Genomic DNA, 13,379 nt, shown 5'->3' with positions numbered 1-13,379 from the left:
AAAACTACACCAACCTATCGAGATTCTTAATTTGTGATTATTTCTGTGAGCATTAAGCAACATCTTATAGTCGCCTACTTGCTGCTGGAACCTGTATTCCTGCAGAACAAGTTTGATAAGTGCCAGCTCACCTTAAATGACCTCCTCCCATTAAGATAAATAAAACAGCAGTCATTTAGAAGCAACCACTAGGCAGTAACGCACACTGGAAGAAAGGCAACGAGGATTCACCTCCTTCACCCTCCCAAAACCCATCCAGTTCACCCTTTGCAGACCTGATGAAGGAGCTGGTCTCTGCTGGAACCATCCAGACCTCTCAGGTGGTCTGTGTTCTGTTCCCAGAGTCTAAAGTAAACATGGAGAAGCAACAGTCCGTTTTTATGCACCATATATCTGAAAAAGAAAACGGCATGTCCGCTGCAACTCGCACTTCTTTAAATCAAGGCATTTCTTGTTTCCGCTGCCTTTTTATTAAATCAAATAATTGATAATAATTGCAAATTCATAATTTATAACTGTCTGTAAAGGTCATTTAGAGCAAAGTCAGGTTTTTGTAGACGTTTTGATGACTGGTTTATTTGTATTCAAACAGATATTTTCAGTGATTCTTTTGCACTTTGTCTTTTCGTGTTTTATATAAAGCGTATATGATTGCCCGGTTGCTGCAATGATTCAAGATTCAAGATTTTAATTGTCATGTATTTCATGGCATTGCAAACATTCGTTAGCAATTAAACTCTTAGTTTCAGTGCAAACCCAGCAGTGACTCAGGAGTCACAAATAGAATGAAATTAAATAAAATAAAGTAAAAATAAAATACAAAAAAAATAACACTACAATAAAGAGCATGCATTTTAAAGGATAAGAAATGTTATAAATATATTCTCCTTCAGCGTGCAAAGGGAGCCTCTGATTACATTTTTAAAACATTAAATACCGTACTCTTCTCTCATGGGTTTGTTATGATGTGCGTGCGTGTCTTCGCGTGTGATTGGCTGCAGGGTCTAACAGGGGGCGTGGTTATCCGGGACCATGTCGACATGTGAGGGCGTGTTCTCTTTCTACATCTATAAGCGCGAAGAGGCAGTTTGTTTTGATCTACTTCGCTCGTTCCAACCTGCAGCTGAAGTGGCTTCTTTTTTTCCCCTTTTTTTCTGTTTTAAATGTGTCAACATCGGCGGAGTGAAAATGTCCTTTAAGACAGTGGGCACAGCATTAACACGCACGCTGTGGACCAGAGGACACAGCACCCCCCCTCTTGTGCGGTCCCCCAAAGTGAACAGACTCTCTACAACCAGCGGGGAGTCCGCGGGAACAAAGCGGGGCTGTGAAACAACTCCAGAACAAAGTTGCGGCTCCGGCTCCGACGGACCGGGAGGCGAGGTGCCACCGCCCGGCCAGCCTGCTCACAAACGCTCGACCGGGGACAAGAAGCGAGTCAAGGACCCCGGCGTGAGAAGACAGCCGTTCACCTCCACCGCGGCTCGGGTGAACCAGACGCACTACCTGTGGGCTCGTTACAATGACACGAAACGGCTGGTTCACGGTAAGCAGAGGGTCCCCACAAATATATGTTTAACCCCCCCAAAAAAGTGCCCCGAGTAACAGTTGGCCGTCCACGTCAGCGGGGCTCTCACGTTAGCCGTTAGCCGAGACATTTTGTCCCCACCATGGATCGTTTTTCATCCTCCCTCTAGATTAGCCAAACGTGGAGAGATAATTGTTTTGGTCTCTCCTCCCCCTCCTCCTCAAACGTGCCAAATCTGAAATAAACAAGTTCCCCACACTTTATTTGAACTTAAATAACCCCATCGTTAGCTAACAACAAATAACTAGCTAACGTTTGTTTGTGAGCTACCCTTTTCGTCTTGTTGTTGTAGTTGAGTAAACAATTGCTTTTGGCTAATAGTGGACAAATGGGTTGTTTAGCATAGACTGGAGGAAGCCACGGTCATTACGTCACATTTGACAGACAAGTTAAAGAGCTATTGGGGCATGACAAGCTTAGGCTACATTTATACAAAGTATCTCTACACAATATCACGACAGGGGCCATTCATCAGGCATTGATCAATCAATGTGAGACAAGGATGTTTCTCAGAGTCCACCCAGGAAGGGGAAAAGACCAAGATCTTTTCTCACAAGATCAACTAATCAGGATAACAATGGTAACAACAATCAAATAGGAGCAACAGGATATTTAATTTATTATTATTTAATAAAACTGTGAGGTAACACATTTTCTTCTACAGTACCTAAACCCCCCGAACCAAATTTGACAGCTAAAAAAAACAATGTCTATGGATATTTAGTGTTGTTGAGAAGTTTGTCATTTCTTAAGTCAACAAACGGTGCAAGTCAACAAATGGTTTGGGTAAAAATAAACCCCCTCTGGCAGAAAGCCAGACCCCCCCCCCATGAAAAATGCACTTCTTACCTATAGCACTATAGCACTTTGATCACAGCACTTGTACTTGTTGTATCCTTGCTGAACAGTTACTACTTTACTCAAATGAGGACCTCACAATTGTTTCTATTTTTTCGCTCTTACTTTATCAGCAATGATATGTTGTGCTTTCTTTCTCTTGACAAATGTATTTATTGTAAGTCGCTTTGGACAAAAGTGTCCGCTAAATGCCGTAAACTCTAGCCAGGTAACTTTATTCCATGCACAGGTGTAATGTTATCGCACCAGATGTGTTTTTTCCCCCAGCAACTCCTTTTATCAGCTGGGGAGAGAAAGAATGAGCAAAACCTGTTGTTTGAGAATTATAAGTGCGGACGAGTTAATTTAATGCCCTCTCAGACTTTTTAAACGTGACCTAGCATGTACATAGAGACATTTCCAGTAAGAGTGACTAGAGAGAAACCAGCCTCAGGTTCTGAGGATACTATTACTCAGCTGAAGCACAGCAGTGACACGCTCCTGTGCACATATTCCAGCCAGACTATTAGAGGTTGTCAAATGTTTGTTTAAACTGTGTCCACGTGTTTGCTGCATGGCCGTGCTTATCAGTGTGTGCAACGGTGGCAGTGCATAATGAAAAGAGCCTCTATTACAATTGGTTGTGAATGCTGTGCTCCTAATCAGCGATCATTTAAAGTATATACCGGTACTCTACAAATAATCGGTAAGGATGTCAACTGTGACAGTTGACATAAATAAATAATCACTTATAAAGCACATATTACGCAACGTCCAATGAGATTTCCAGCTTCAGTAGATCAACACTACTGCACAATCAGCTGGTTTCATAACACAAGTTAATATTCGAGGTTTATTCAACATTGCGAATGACCTAATTCCACCCCTCCTCAAATGAAAAGGAGTCATTGATTTCTGTCTGATTTCATCTGCCTTTTGGCTGGTTTAATTTTTATGTGGTTTTCCCGTCTGCTGCCAGAGCTGATCCCGCCAGGTGCGTGTAACCTCCTCAACTCGTCCACCATCTATGCCAACAACGAGGTCGGCCTGGCCGACGTCGACATCTACGGCTTCGACTACGACTACACGCTGGCGTTGTACTCGAGTGCGCTCAACGTAATGATCTACGATGCAGCACGGAAATTCCTAATCGAACACTTTAAGGTGTGTGTTTTTTTTTTTTGTTGCATTGAATCAAGTATATTGGCGTTACAGCTGCTTTTAGACTCAGGTTGATTTATCCGTTTTGTCCTCCTTGACAGTATCCTAAAGACATCAGCAGATATGATTACATTCCCAACTTTACCGCTCGGGGTCTGCACTACGACATCCAGAAGGTAACTTATTTTAAATCACAAATGCGACTTTGCAGAAAGAGAAATGATTAAATTTCCCCATACAGATACCAACCTGACCTCTTTTCTCCCTATGTGTAGGGTCTTCTGATGAAGATAGATGCTTTCCATTACATTGAGCCGGGAACGGTGTATCGGTAAGAGGTAGATGCTGCGTATGCAAGCGTATGTTCAGCAACACTTATGCCACGTTTTTTTTCTTTATGTTACTCTTTTAAAATCCCTGCAGCTGAAGGCAAAATCATCCAGGAGTGTGTTTTTTTTTTTCTGATACTGTTGTTTTAAGTTCTAGTGCATTCATGTGTGTTTGGTGTTCCCAGGGGACTTAGTCCAGTTCCAGACGAGGAGGTCCTTGAGCTCTACGGGGGGACTTTCCATGTCCCCCTGCAGCAGGACAGCGGCTTCTACGGAAAGGTGAGGGGGATGTTTAAAATAAATAATAGTGTATAATATATATTCAGGCATTTCAGTTGGCTTTGAATATTCGTAAGAGCTGCCTGACAGTTATTACAGTTACGACCCTCTGAATTCTGATATTTTCAGACTGTGTGTTTCCTGTGAGACATGTTTGGTTTGGCACAGACGGTAATTTCGTAACATCATGGGCTCAACACGTGATTATAATCTCATCTGGCCATTCTCAAACCGGGATGTAGTTCAGGCTTAAATCTGTACACTGATGTTTCAAGCGTCTGACTCGGCATGGCTTTGCTATTACATAAGCTCCCGATGCTGAATTTGGTAATCTCATTTGTTCCACTGTCGTCAGCTGGAAGGCTGTTCCTTTCCTTAAACGTTGACCGCAAGAACTCTGTGTCCATTCAAATCCTGTTTGTTTTTTCAGAGCTGCACCCAGTCATGTGAAGTAGGAATCTCTAGAGTCTGGCATTGACATGTTAACTTGACATATTTGCTAATTAGGAGCAGTTTCAAATAGTTTCCAGTCTTTTAACCACTTTCCTGCAGCCGGGAGTGTGCCTCTCCTCCTTTCTCCTTGAAACATTCCTATGAAAACCCGTTTTAGTGTGGCTCTTGGTTGTAGTGAAAAATGATTCCTGATGTGAGTTTGTGTTAATTTTACAAGTTCACAAACATTTACTGCATCAAAAGTAATTATGAGGCATTTTCTATCACAGGGACCAAAGGTAAAGCAGTTCATGGACATCTTCTCCATTCCTGAGATGACTTTACTGGCTGCGGCAAATGATTTCTTCATCAGCAACGGCATCGACTATGATCCGGTTCACCTCTTCAAGGATGTCTCGGTGAGTATTGCCCCTCCCCCCCTTCCAACCCTCGCTGTTTTGAATGTTCCACCCAAGTCTCGCCCTGTAGCTCATACTGGGAATCACAACGACCCAGTGTAGTTCTCTGTTTTCACACAATGGGATTCCTCAGCTGGAGGCTCCAGATTCTGCTGAGTTCAGTAAAATGTCGCAATGGACTCATGAGTGGAACAAATAACAGTAACTGGTTCTCCCCTTGGTACTGGGATGCTGGGGTTTACAGTTACAATGCGCTCAACTTTTAGATTTTAAACCGCCCCTATTTGATACTTTATGACCTTCAAAAGCAAACAAGACCAAGAATCTGGTGAAATCAGACAAAATCATGCGGGTTCACCGGAAACTCAGCCCCGACTACTGCTTTAATCCTCAGGAAGCGATTGGAATGGTTCACCTGAAAGGCTACATGTACAAATGGGTCATGGAAGATCTGGGTAAGAATATGTTTTTCCTAAGTTTGTATGAAATCAGCACATTGCTGCGCATTAAAATAACAATAAATAAAAATAACCTTCTTCCTCTTCTTCATAGATAAGTTCATTCTGAGAGGAGAGGAGACCTACAATGTTTTGCATCGATTGGTCGGTCATGGCAAAAAACTATTCCTCATTACGAACAGTCCCTTCAGCTTTGTGTGAGTAATTGAGTCCGTCAGCGCTGAGTCCTCTCTGACCCGTAACCAATCTGTTGTTAGAGTGTTTGTCTCCCTTCTGCTGTGTGCAGGGACAAAGGGATGACGTACATGGTGGGAAAGAACTGGAGAGACTTCTTCGACGTTGTCATCGTCCAGGCAGACAAACCTCACTTCTTCACTGATTGTATCAAGTGAGTAAATGTTTTGGAGCAAGTGATGAACAGAGTGTTACTCATCGGGTTCAGAAATGACCGTTTAACGTTGTTACTCTTACAGACCCTTCAGGCGTTTGGACGGGAATGGAGACCTTCAGTGGGAAAAGATAAACACTTTAGACAAAGGACAGATCTACAAACAGGTCTGTAGAAGTGTAGGACACTGCCTGTCATTAGGCTTATTTCTCTGTATTCAGGAGCTGCGTTTTTACATATTTACTACTCGCTTCATTATCTGTCATAATGAACTAGGAAGAATGACATGTTGTCTTTTGTGTTTCAGGGAAACCTGTTTGACTTTCTGAGACTGACAGGCTGGAGAGGTTCAAAGGTTCTTTACTTTGGAGACCATCTTTACAGTGACCTGGCTGTAAGAGCGTAACATCATTTTTAGATTAATTACAACTATACCTTTTTTATTTTTGGTTGAGGCTCAGACAGATGCAGTCACAGACAGATTCACTCACTGCCGGATGCCTACTGTCTCTCCACCGATTGCACAATTCAATGTAACATTTGGGTGGGGCTGCAGAATCAATACGGTGTACAGTGTGTACACCAGATGGCAGCACAGACTAAACAAATGTAGAATCAATGTAATGGATGTCTGTGTAGAAAGTAAAGGAAAACATTAACAGTTTATAATGGAGACATTTATCAGCATCATTTTTAAATTAGATGTGAAGATGGCTTTAGTTTGTTTTTATTCTGTGTGCAGCGGAGTATCTTAAACCCACTTATTGATGCATTCTCACAGCAATTCATCACGTTACAGTTTGACCAAAGCAGTTTGACTTGTTGTGGCAGGACCTGATGCTGCGACATGGCTGGCGTACAGCAGCCATCGTACCTGAGCTGGAGCAGGAAACCAAAGTGGTGAGCACGGACCGGTACGCTCTGAGCCTCACCTGGCTGCAGGCTTTAACCGGCCTGTTGGAACGCCTACAGGTAAGAAGTCGAGAGTCTCAGACTTAACGAGTGCTCTCCAAATGCTTTAAAAGGTTAACATAGACAGACGCTGGCATAGTAGGCAGTTACTAATGTTTGGTAAGCTTCAAATTGCCAAATAAACTGAGGGGAAACCACAATCTGCACTGTCACTCATTTCTAGCGGTGTGTCATTGGTTGTTATGTTGACAAAATAGGATGTCAAAATATTGTCCAAACTGTGTTCTTCGCCTTTGAATTTAGGATGAGATCATTCTTTGCTTGTGTGTGTAAATCTTAGATTTTCCATCTGGTGTTTTTTTAGTTTTTTTTTAATAACAGACCTCCGTTTGATGTTGATTTCTTTATTATCTTAGACACACAAGGACCCAGAGTCTAAACTGGTTTTTGAAGAATGGCAGAAGGAGAGAGAAGAACTCAGGTGGGTGTCTTCATCTCAATCCATGCACTTTCTATCTTTATCTTATTTATGAATACGTTAATAAAATAAATATATGCAATGATAGAGAATATTATGACATGAACAATACTTTCATTTTTGATACTTTATCATCCAATTTGACTTTGTTCTACTCTGAGAAAGTATCCGAACACCCCTCTTCCACCACTACATATATGAATTCATACATGCTTAAAATCCTATTAACTTATACCCTACCCTTGTATGTTGCAGGGTGATGACTAAGAACATGTTCAACCCTCAGTTCGGCAGCATCTTCAGGACATGTCACAACCCCACTTACTTCTGCAGACGCCTGTCTCGCTTCTCAGACATCTACATGGCCTCGCTCAGCTGTCTTTTGAACTATGACCCCTCGTACACCTTCTACCCCCGCCGCACCCCTCTGCAGCACGAGGCTCCTCTGTGGATGGACCAGCTTTGCACGGGCTGCATGAAGACCCCTTTCCTGGAGGAGATGTCTCACATACGATGAGATCCATTCCCTCCTCAGTGACTGCTTTGTATTTCTTCTTTTTTTGACGTCCTATAGTTTCTTTTTAGTCCAGAAGGTGCCGCACAAACTCCCTCCACACAGAGCAAAGCGTTCCCGTAGTCACCCGCCTTTCCCCCATGCCGCCACCAGAGGGTGCTGTGTTACAGACAGACAGACTTGAACCAAAGTGTTATGGCAATAATAAGCAATATGAGCAAAATACGCACAATAATAACAACATATTAAAAAGAGTAAAATCTCAAGTGTTGGTCTCTTATTAACGATGTTATAACGACACGTAATAACAAAGTTAAAATGAAGCAAGTTAGATTAGTTGTGATTGACTGATTATTTGATTGGCTGTTTGGTTGCCAGGCAGCGCAGCCTCCATTCATCGCCGCTCCGCTCAGCATCACGAGCTCATTCACTTCCAGCCGCCCGCCCGAAGACAGCAGCAAAGGTACTCTCTCTCCCTCTCTCTCTCTCTGTGTCTCCCCCCCTCCCTCTCTGCGGGTTGTAACACCGGGGCTTGACCACGTGCTCGTGTGGATGTGTCGTTAGTAAGTGGCTTGTTGTTTGCAGCTGGATTCCAACAGCTGGAGGAGCGAGTCCAGCGGTCTTTGGGAAGTTTCGCTGTCCCGGGTCGGGGTTTGGTGTTGTGCTGCAGCTCCGCCTGCATCGCCGCACAGACGTTTGCGTTAGTCCCGCGTTTGTGTCTCATTTTACCTCCTAAATACCGGACTAGAAGTGCCGAAAGTCTCTCTAGAGAGACTGCGTTGAAAAGCAAACTAGGCGTTGTCCATTATAGTAAATATGTAAAACTGCAGTTAACTGTTTTCTGGATGAACCTCGTAAAAGATCAATATTTTCTGAATATCATTCCATTACAGAAATAAAGAGCCCCGAAGTGTGCAATATTATTATTTAATGTCTATAATTATGATATTTTAACCAATAAAAAGTGACTGTTGTCTTCTACTGAGGATGCATTCAAAGACAACAACAACCCTAATAACACATTTAAATGTCCTCTGATCTCAGTCATGCAGGCTATTGATCCATTTGTGGATCACATTTCCATCGAGGAGTCCAGGACTTCCTGTTTCCTCAGCAGAGCCCTGAGTGTGTCTGACTCCTCTAGTCTCCATCCTTTTGCACATCAACAACCCTTTTGGCACAGCGCTCGCTTTGCTGCTTTGTTAGGATGAAATACAATATTCACTCCGTTTGTTTATTTAATCCTTGTATTGTCTTCACTTTTGGGACCCAGGACATATTTGGGGTATTAAAAACAATTATGATATCAAATTTTACTTTATAAACCATTAATATATATTGTCTTTATCTCAATTTCAAACAATAGAAATAGCATACGGTATGTTGAATGATTGTAATCAGAAAAAGGAAAAAATGTATACTTCTTCTTTGAAAAATTTGAAACGATGCATTTCTGTTATACCAACATCCTGTTTTAAACACTGTGCTTTTGAACTGATGCATCTGTGCATTTGCAAGACAAGTCTGCTTCATGGCTGCCTGCCTTCAGTGAACAAACCTCCAGCTGAGCAACACAAGCTGCCAGGACTAACTCTTTTTTTTCATGCTGACCCCTTTAAGCATGTTAACGTATTTGGCAAGGGAGCCTCAATTTACTGAAAAACAAGTGGAATGAATGCATTCAACAAATTCACCTTTTTATAATATTCTGTTTCACTTGATGGACAAACTTAACCCAGAAAGTGATTACACAGATTTTATTTTCCCTAAAATCCACCCCTCGTGTGCCAGTGAGCTTTACCCGCCCTGGAGTAGCAACCCTTCACGCTCCAGAGCCTCCATCCTGGGTTTCTCCAGCTACAGCACTCCATCCATTCACTGTTCCATTTCCTCATCCTTTTTTCATTTATATATTTTTTTATCTTTCTGCCACTCAACGTTTCCCATTCTCACTTCTTCGTTTCCTCACCTCTAAATCTCCCCATTCCTTTCCACATTCCCTCCCTCCCTCCCGTCCTTCGTATCTTCCAGTTGAGTGCCTCCGTTTCTGTCGCTACGCGTTCTCAGAGGTTTGTGTGCTCTCTGGCAGCAAGTCCCTCCACACAGCAGCCCCTTCTATTATTAAATGTAACGGGACTTTTTTACTTTTACAGCTGAGCACCGCTCTCTGCTCGGCGTAGGGGACGTCTCCCCTGTTGCAGATGATATTCCTTCATCATCCTTGAAACTAAAATGTTTTTTTCTATATTATCATTCATAAGCTTCTGCATACGTCTATTTAAAACAACGTCTTTGTTCATTCATGAGTCCTTTTGGTGAAGCAACAATGAAGAAAACAGAGGAATTGTGAATCTTAGTTCTGGCTGTAACACACATGAGTCTGGGGGGATGAGCGGTGGGGAGAGAGGCCTCGAGGCGGCCACTAATTGGCCCCTGCCAGTGTCCTGGAGTGGCGCTGCTTGGATTCACTGTTGTGTAATCATTAATCAGATCTCACATGATACGTAATTAGCTTGTAACGAAAAAGGTTAGAAATCACCACTAGAAGAGGGACTTGTTTTCGCCTGAGGAAGATCTTGTAGATCCAAATGTTGACTTGACAAGAAAGTGTGTGATGTCCGTTGGAAAAAACTCCTATATGCTCACATTGTCAGACTCCCAGTGGACAGTTTAGAAGAAAAAAAGAACAGCAGAACCAAAGAGTGTCTTTTCTTCTTTCTTGTTAAAACATAGTGCCCTCATTACCCACAAAGCAACTTGGTTTTAGTCTCCGTTTGGCTGGGGATTCAGGTGTGTCAAGCAAAAAGTAATGTAATATAATCTTTCATCGCCCCCACTACTGTGGTTCCTCGGCTTTTATCATGAGGAATTACATCTACGCTGCTGCAAGGCTTATAACCAAAACCATCAGACGAGTCCGTATCTCTTTTAATGTCACTTAGAGGCCTTAAAGTGACCTCAAAGTTGAATTGATTATTCTTCGCCTTGTCGTCGGCTAATCTAAACTCATCACATGCTGAATGGACACGTTTCCTTATATCCAGGACGATTGCTTGCCTGGCATCCTCCACTCACTGTTTGACCCAGTTGTTTTCTTCCTATGACTGTAGCATATTGAAGGAGTGGAGAACTGTGCCGTTTCTCCTCGCATCAGCCTCTATTGTATATTAAAGAAGAAGGGGAAAACCCCCCCAGAGCTCCACCCAGCCAGTTTGCACACAAGCTTTTCCAGATTTCACATGGATTATTTATACGCTGGTTTATGTGAGGCCACGGGCTGCTCAGGAGACGCTCCGCCGCTCTTTCATCATGGTGCGTATATAGGATATCCCTTTGGTGCTTCATCACGCATGGAAGTCTGTGAAGATGCACTCTTTAGCTGTGCGATTTACCCCCTCCTGCGTTCTTGCCCTCTCCTGCTTTAGCTGGATGTCTTATGTTATTATGATGATAATATTGAACCCTTTGTAAATAGCAGCTCTGCCTGTGTTGTTTGAAATGCAAGCCTGTGCCTTAATTAAAGGGGGTTCAGGGATGAGGAGGCAGTAAATGAAGACGCAGTGTGTCATTGTGAAGCTGCCTGATGGCAGAGAGGAGAGGGGATGATTGGACTGCTCATTTTATTTCAAATCATGAATTCCTTCCTCTTCTTCTCCCGCTCTGCTATCATAAAGTCCCTGTGTTTTATTTCCTTAGGTGACGTGTTAATTATAGAGCTCTCCCCGGCACAGCCACACAAAACAATATTTAAAACCCTCGTGTCAATACTTAAATGTCTTTTTTTAGAAATCGGATGCATCATTTCCCACCCTGTTGAATTATTCATCTGCCGACTGCGTTTGTGTGCGTTCTCTGCTGGGAGGAGGATGTCAGCTGGACCGCTGCAAAGAGCTTATTAGATGGAAAGGGTCCTGTCTCTTTGATGGGCTTTGAATGAGTCACCCACTCTCCGCCTCTGTATGTGTGAGGCGTCCGGGTTTATTCTCGGGGTCTTCGTCACAAGTTGCTGTTTGTAGCGTCGCCCCGTGCAGCGGTTCCAACAGCAGTTCCCAGAGTGCATCACCGTGCTTTTATTGTAATTGGTTTTGTCTGTGCTACACCTCACACACGCTTTGATGTCGGCCTCATTAACACGCAGCAAAGTGTCTTGTCAGAGCTGGAGGACCTTGAACTCTGTGGCTTTTATTTCCATTCATAAATCTTGTGTAGAAAGTCTAAAAATCATCACTTTACATCCTGCTTGTTAGATATAGTATGACATCGCTGTGACTCTGTTTCATAAGTTACAAGCTAGGGAAGCATTCTGATAAGATGAATTGGTACACCTTAATATTTTAATGACCCAACTGTAAAATGCAGGGCATGTAGCTGAGTAAAGCTGTAAAAGTAGACGTGCTACACTGCAGTGCAGGGTTTGTATGGTTGACATGATACCCGGCCATCGATTCATCCTCCTTGCTGGCTCTCTGTCCGTCTCTCCTGGTTTCAAAGTAATACTGGATTGGGTTTCTTGTTGTTTTTTTGTTTTGTTTTTAAAAAAAAGAACATTATACTGGAATGAAAGATATTTCAGCGTTTCTTCCCCAGTCACCAAATGGCTAAATGCCGTAAGCGCTTTCTAACCTAAGTGCATTTCCTTGATCACATGTAGCACTTAAAGCATGTTATGGTGAGGAATTAAAACACTGCAATTTAACATTAAATCATCATCCAGAAGAAATGATGAAAAAGGTTCTTAGAAGCCAACGTTAATGACAACTGCTTTTCTCTTTAATGGTTATTGTTGCTTCTTCTCCGCACCATTGAGCTGTATGACAGGTGGATGGAGCATAGATGCAAGGGAGGGGGTGGGGTGGGGGGACATCACCCAATCTGGTCCGTTACCATGCAGACTCTCTGACCCCACTGCTCCACTTCACTCCATTAGCTCTATATCGGTCTGGAAACAAGAAGTACTTGTCAAACCTGACAGTAGACGCGGGCACAGTGTCAGTGTCTAGATGACTTGGTTTAATTCAGCCTCAGAGAACAGGAGTTACCTTACAAAGACACTTTGTCATTTTCTGTTCAATTACTTTAAGATCGCCTTTAATCTTGTCTTTGTTTCTATAGAATCCTTTGAATCTGCTCGGCCTAAACGTTGATGAAATCCTGCATGGAAGCAGCAAATATCTATCGTCAGTTATTCAAATAAACATGTTCAGTGACATCAATGCACTTTGTCTGCTTGCAGTAGAAATATAAGTTGTGTTGCTTTTTAAAAGTTAAATCCGAGCACAACCTTTAAGGCCAAACAAATAATGAGCAGTGACAACTAAAATTCTGAACTAAAAAATATAATCAAATGTGAACAACAGAATATACAAAAAATACTTCTTTAAAATCCATATACCATGAACTTATGGTATTGAATAATTCACCAACTGTTGTCATCAAAATCCCTTCTTATTATTAGTAATTTTACAACGAAAAATAGATTAAAATATGATCAATTCAGCTTTTCCTTACTCTTCATGGTTCACTTAAATTCTTCAATAAATTACAAGACACTAGGGCAAATTTGTCCTGATGTCAATATGATTTA

General features: G+C 42.4%; 1 protein-coding gene across 1 annotated transcript; it reads left to right on the top strand.

The window, feature by feature from the left end:
- Positions 1-1,078: 1,078 nt before the first annotated feature.
- On the top strand, positions 1,079-7,982 carry nt5dc2 (5'-nucleotidase domain containing 2). The gene is made up of 14 exons (XM_084016386.1): positions 1,079-1,546; positions 3,405-3,589; positions 3,688-3,762; positions 3,862-3,917; positions 4,101-4,194; positions 4,917-5,045; positions 5,440-5,500; positions 5,598-5,700; positions 5,790-5,891; positions 5,977-6,058; positions 6,199-6,285; positions 6,723-6,863; positions 7,220-7,284; positions 7,537-7,982. The coding sequence occupies exons 1-14, from the start codon at positions 1,189-1,191 to the stop codon at positions 7,796-7,798; spliced, it is 1,800 nt and encodes a 599-aa protein (XP_083872512.1). The 5' UTR covers positions 1,079-1,188; the 3' UTR covers positions 7,799-7,982.
- Positions 7,983-13,379: the final 5,397 nt, after the last annotated feature.

This window comes from Eutrigla gurnardus (genome assembly GCF_963514095.1).
Source record: "Eutrigla gurnardus genome assembly, chromosome: 8".
NCBI classification, from domain to species: Eukaryota; Metazoa; Chordata; class Actinopteri; order Perciformes; family Triglidae; genus Eutrigla; species Eutrigla gurnardus.
This window is presented reverse-complemented; position numbering and strand designations above follow the sequence as displayed.

Bases quoted from the DNA above. Each gene is read 5' to 3' on its own strand.
- nt5dc2 (XM_084016386.1), top strand. From the start codon at position 1,189: ATGTCCTTTAAGACAGTGGGCACAGCATTAACACGCACGCTGTGGACC. The intron at 3,590-3,687 runs GTGTGTGTTTTT...CCTCCTTGACAG, and splicing joins TCCTAATCGAACACTTTAAG to TATCCTAAAGACATCAGCAG. The intron at 6,059-6,198 runs GTCTGTAGAAGT...TTTGTGTTTCAG, and splicing joins AAGGACAGATCTACAAACAG to GGAAACCTGTTTGACTTTCT.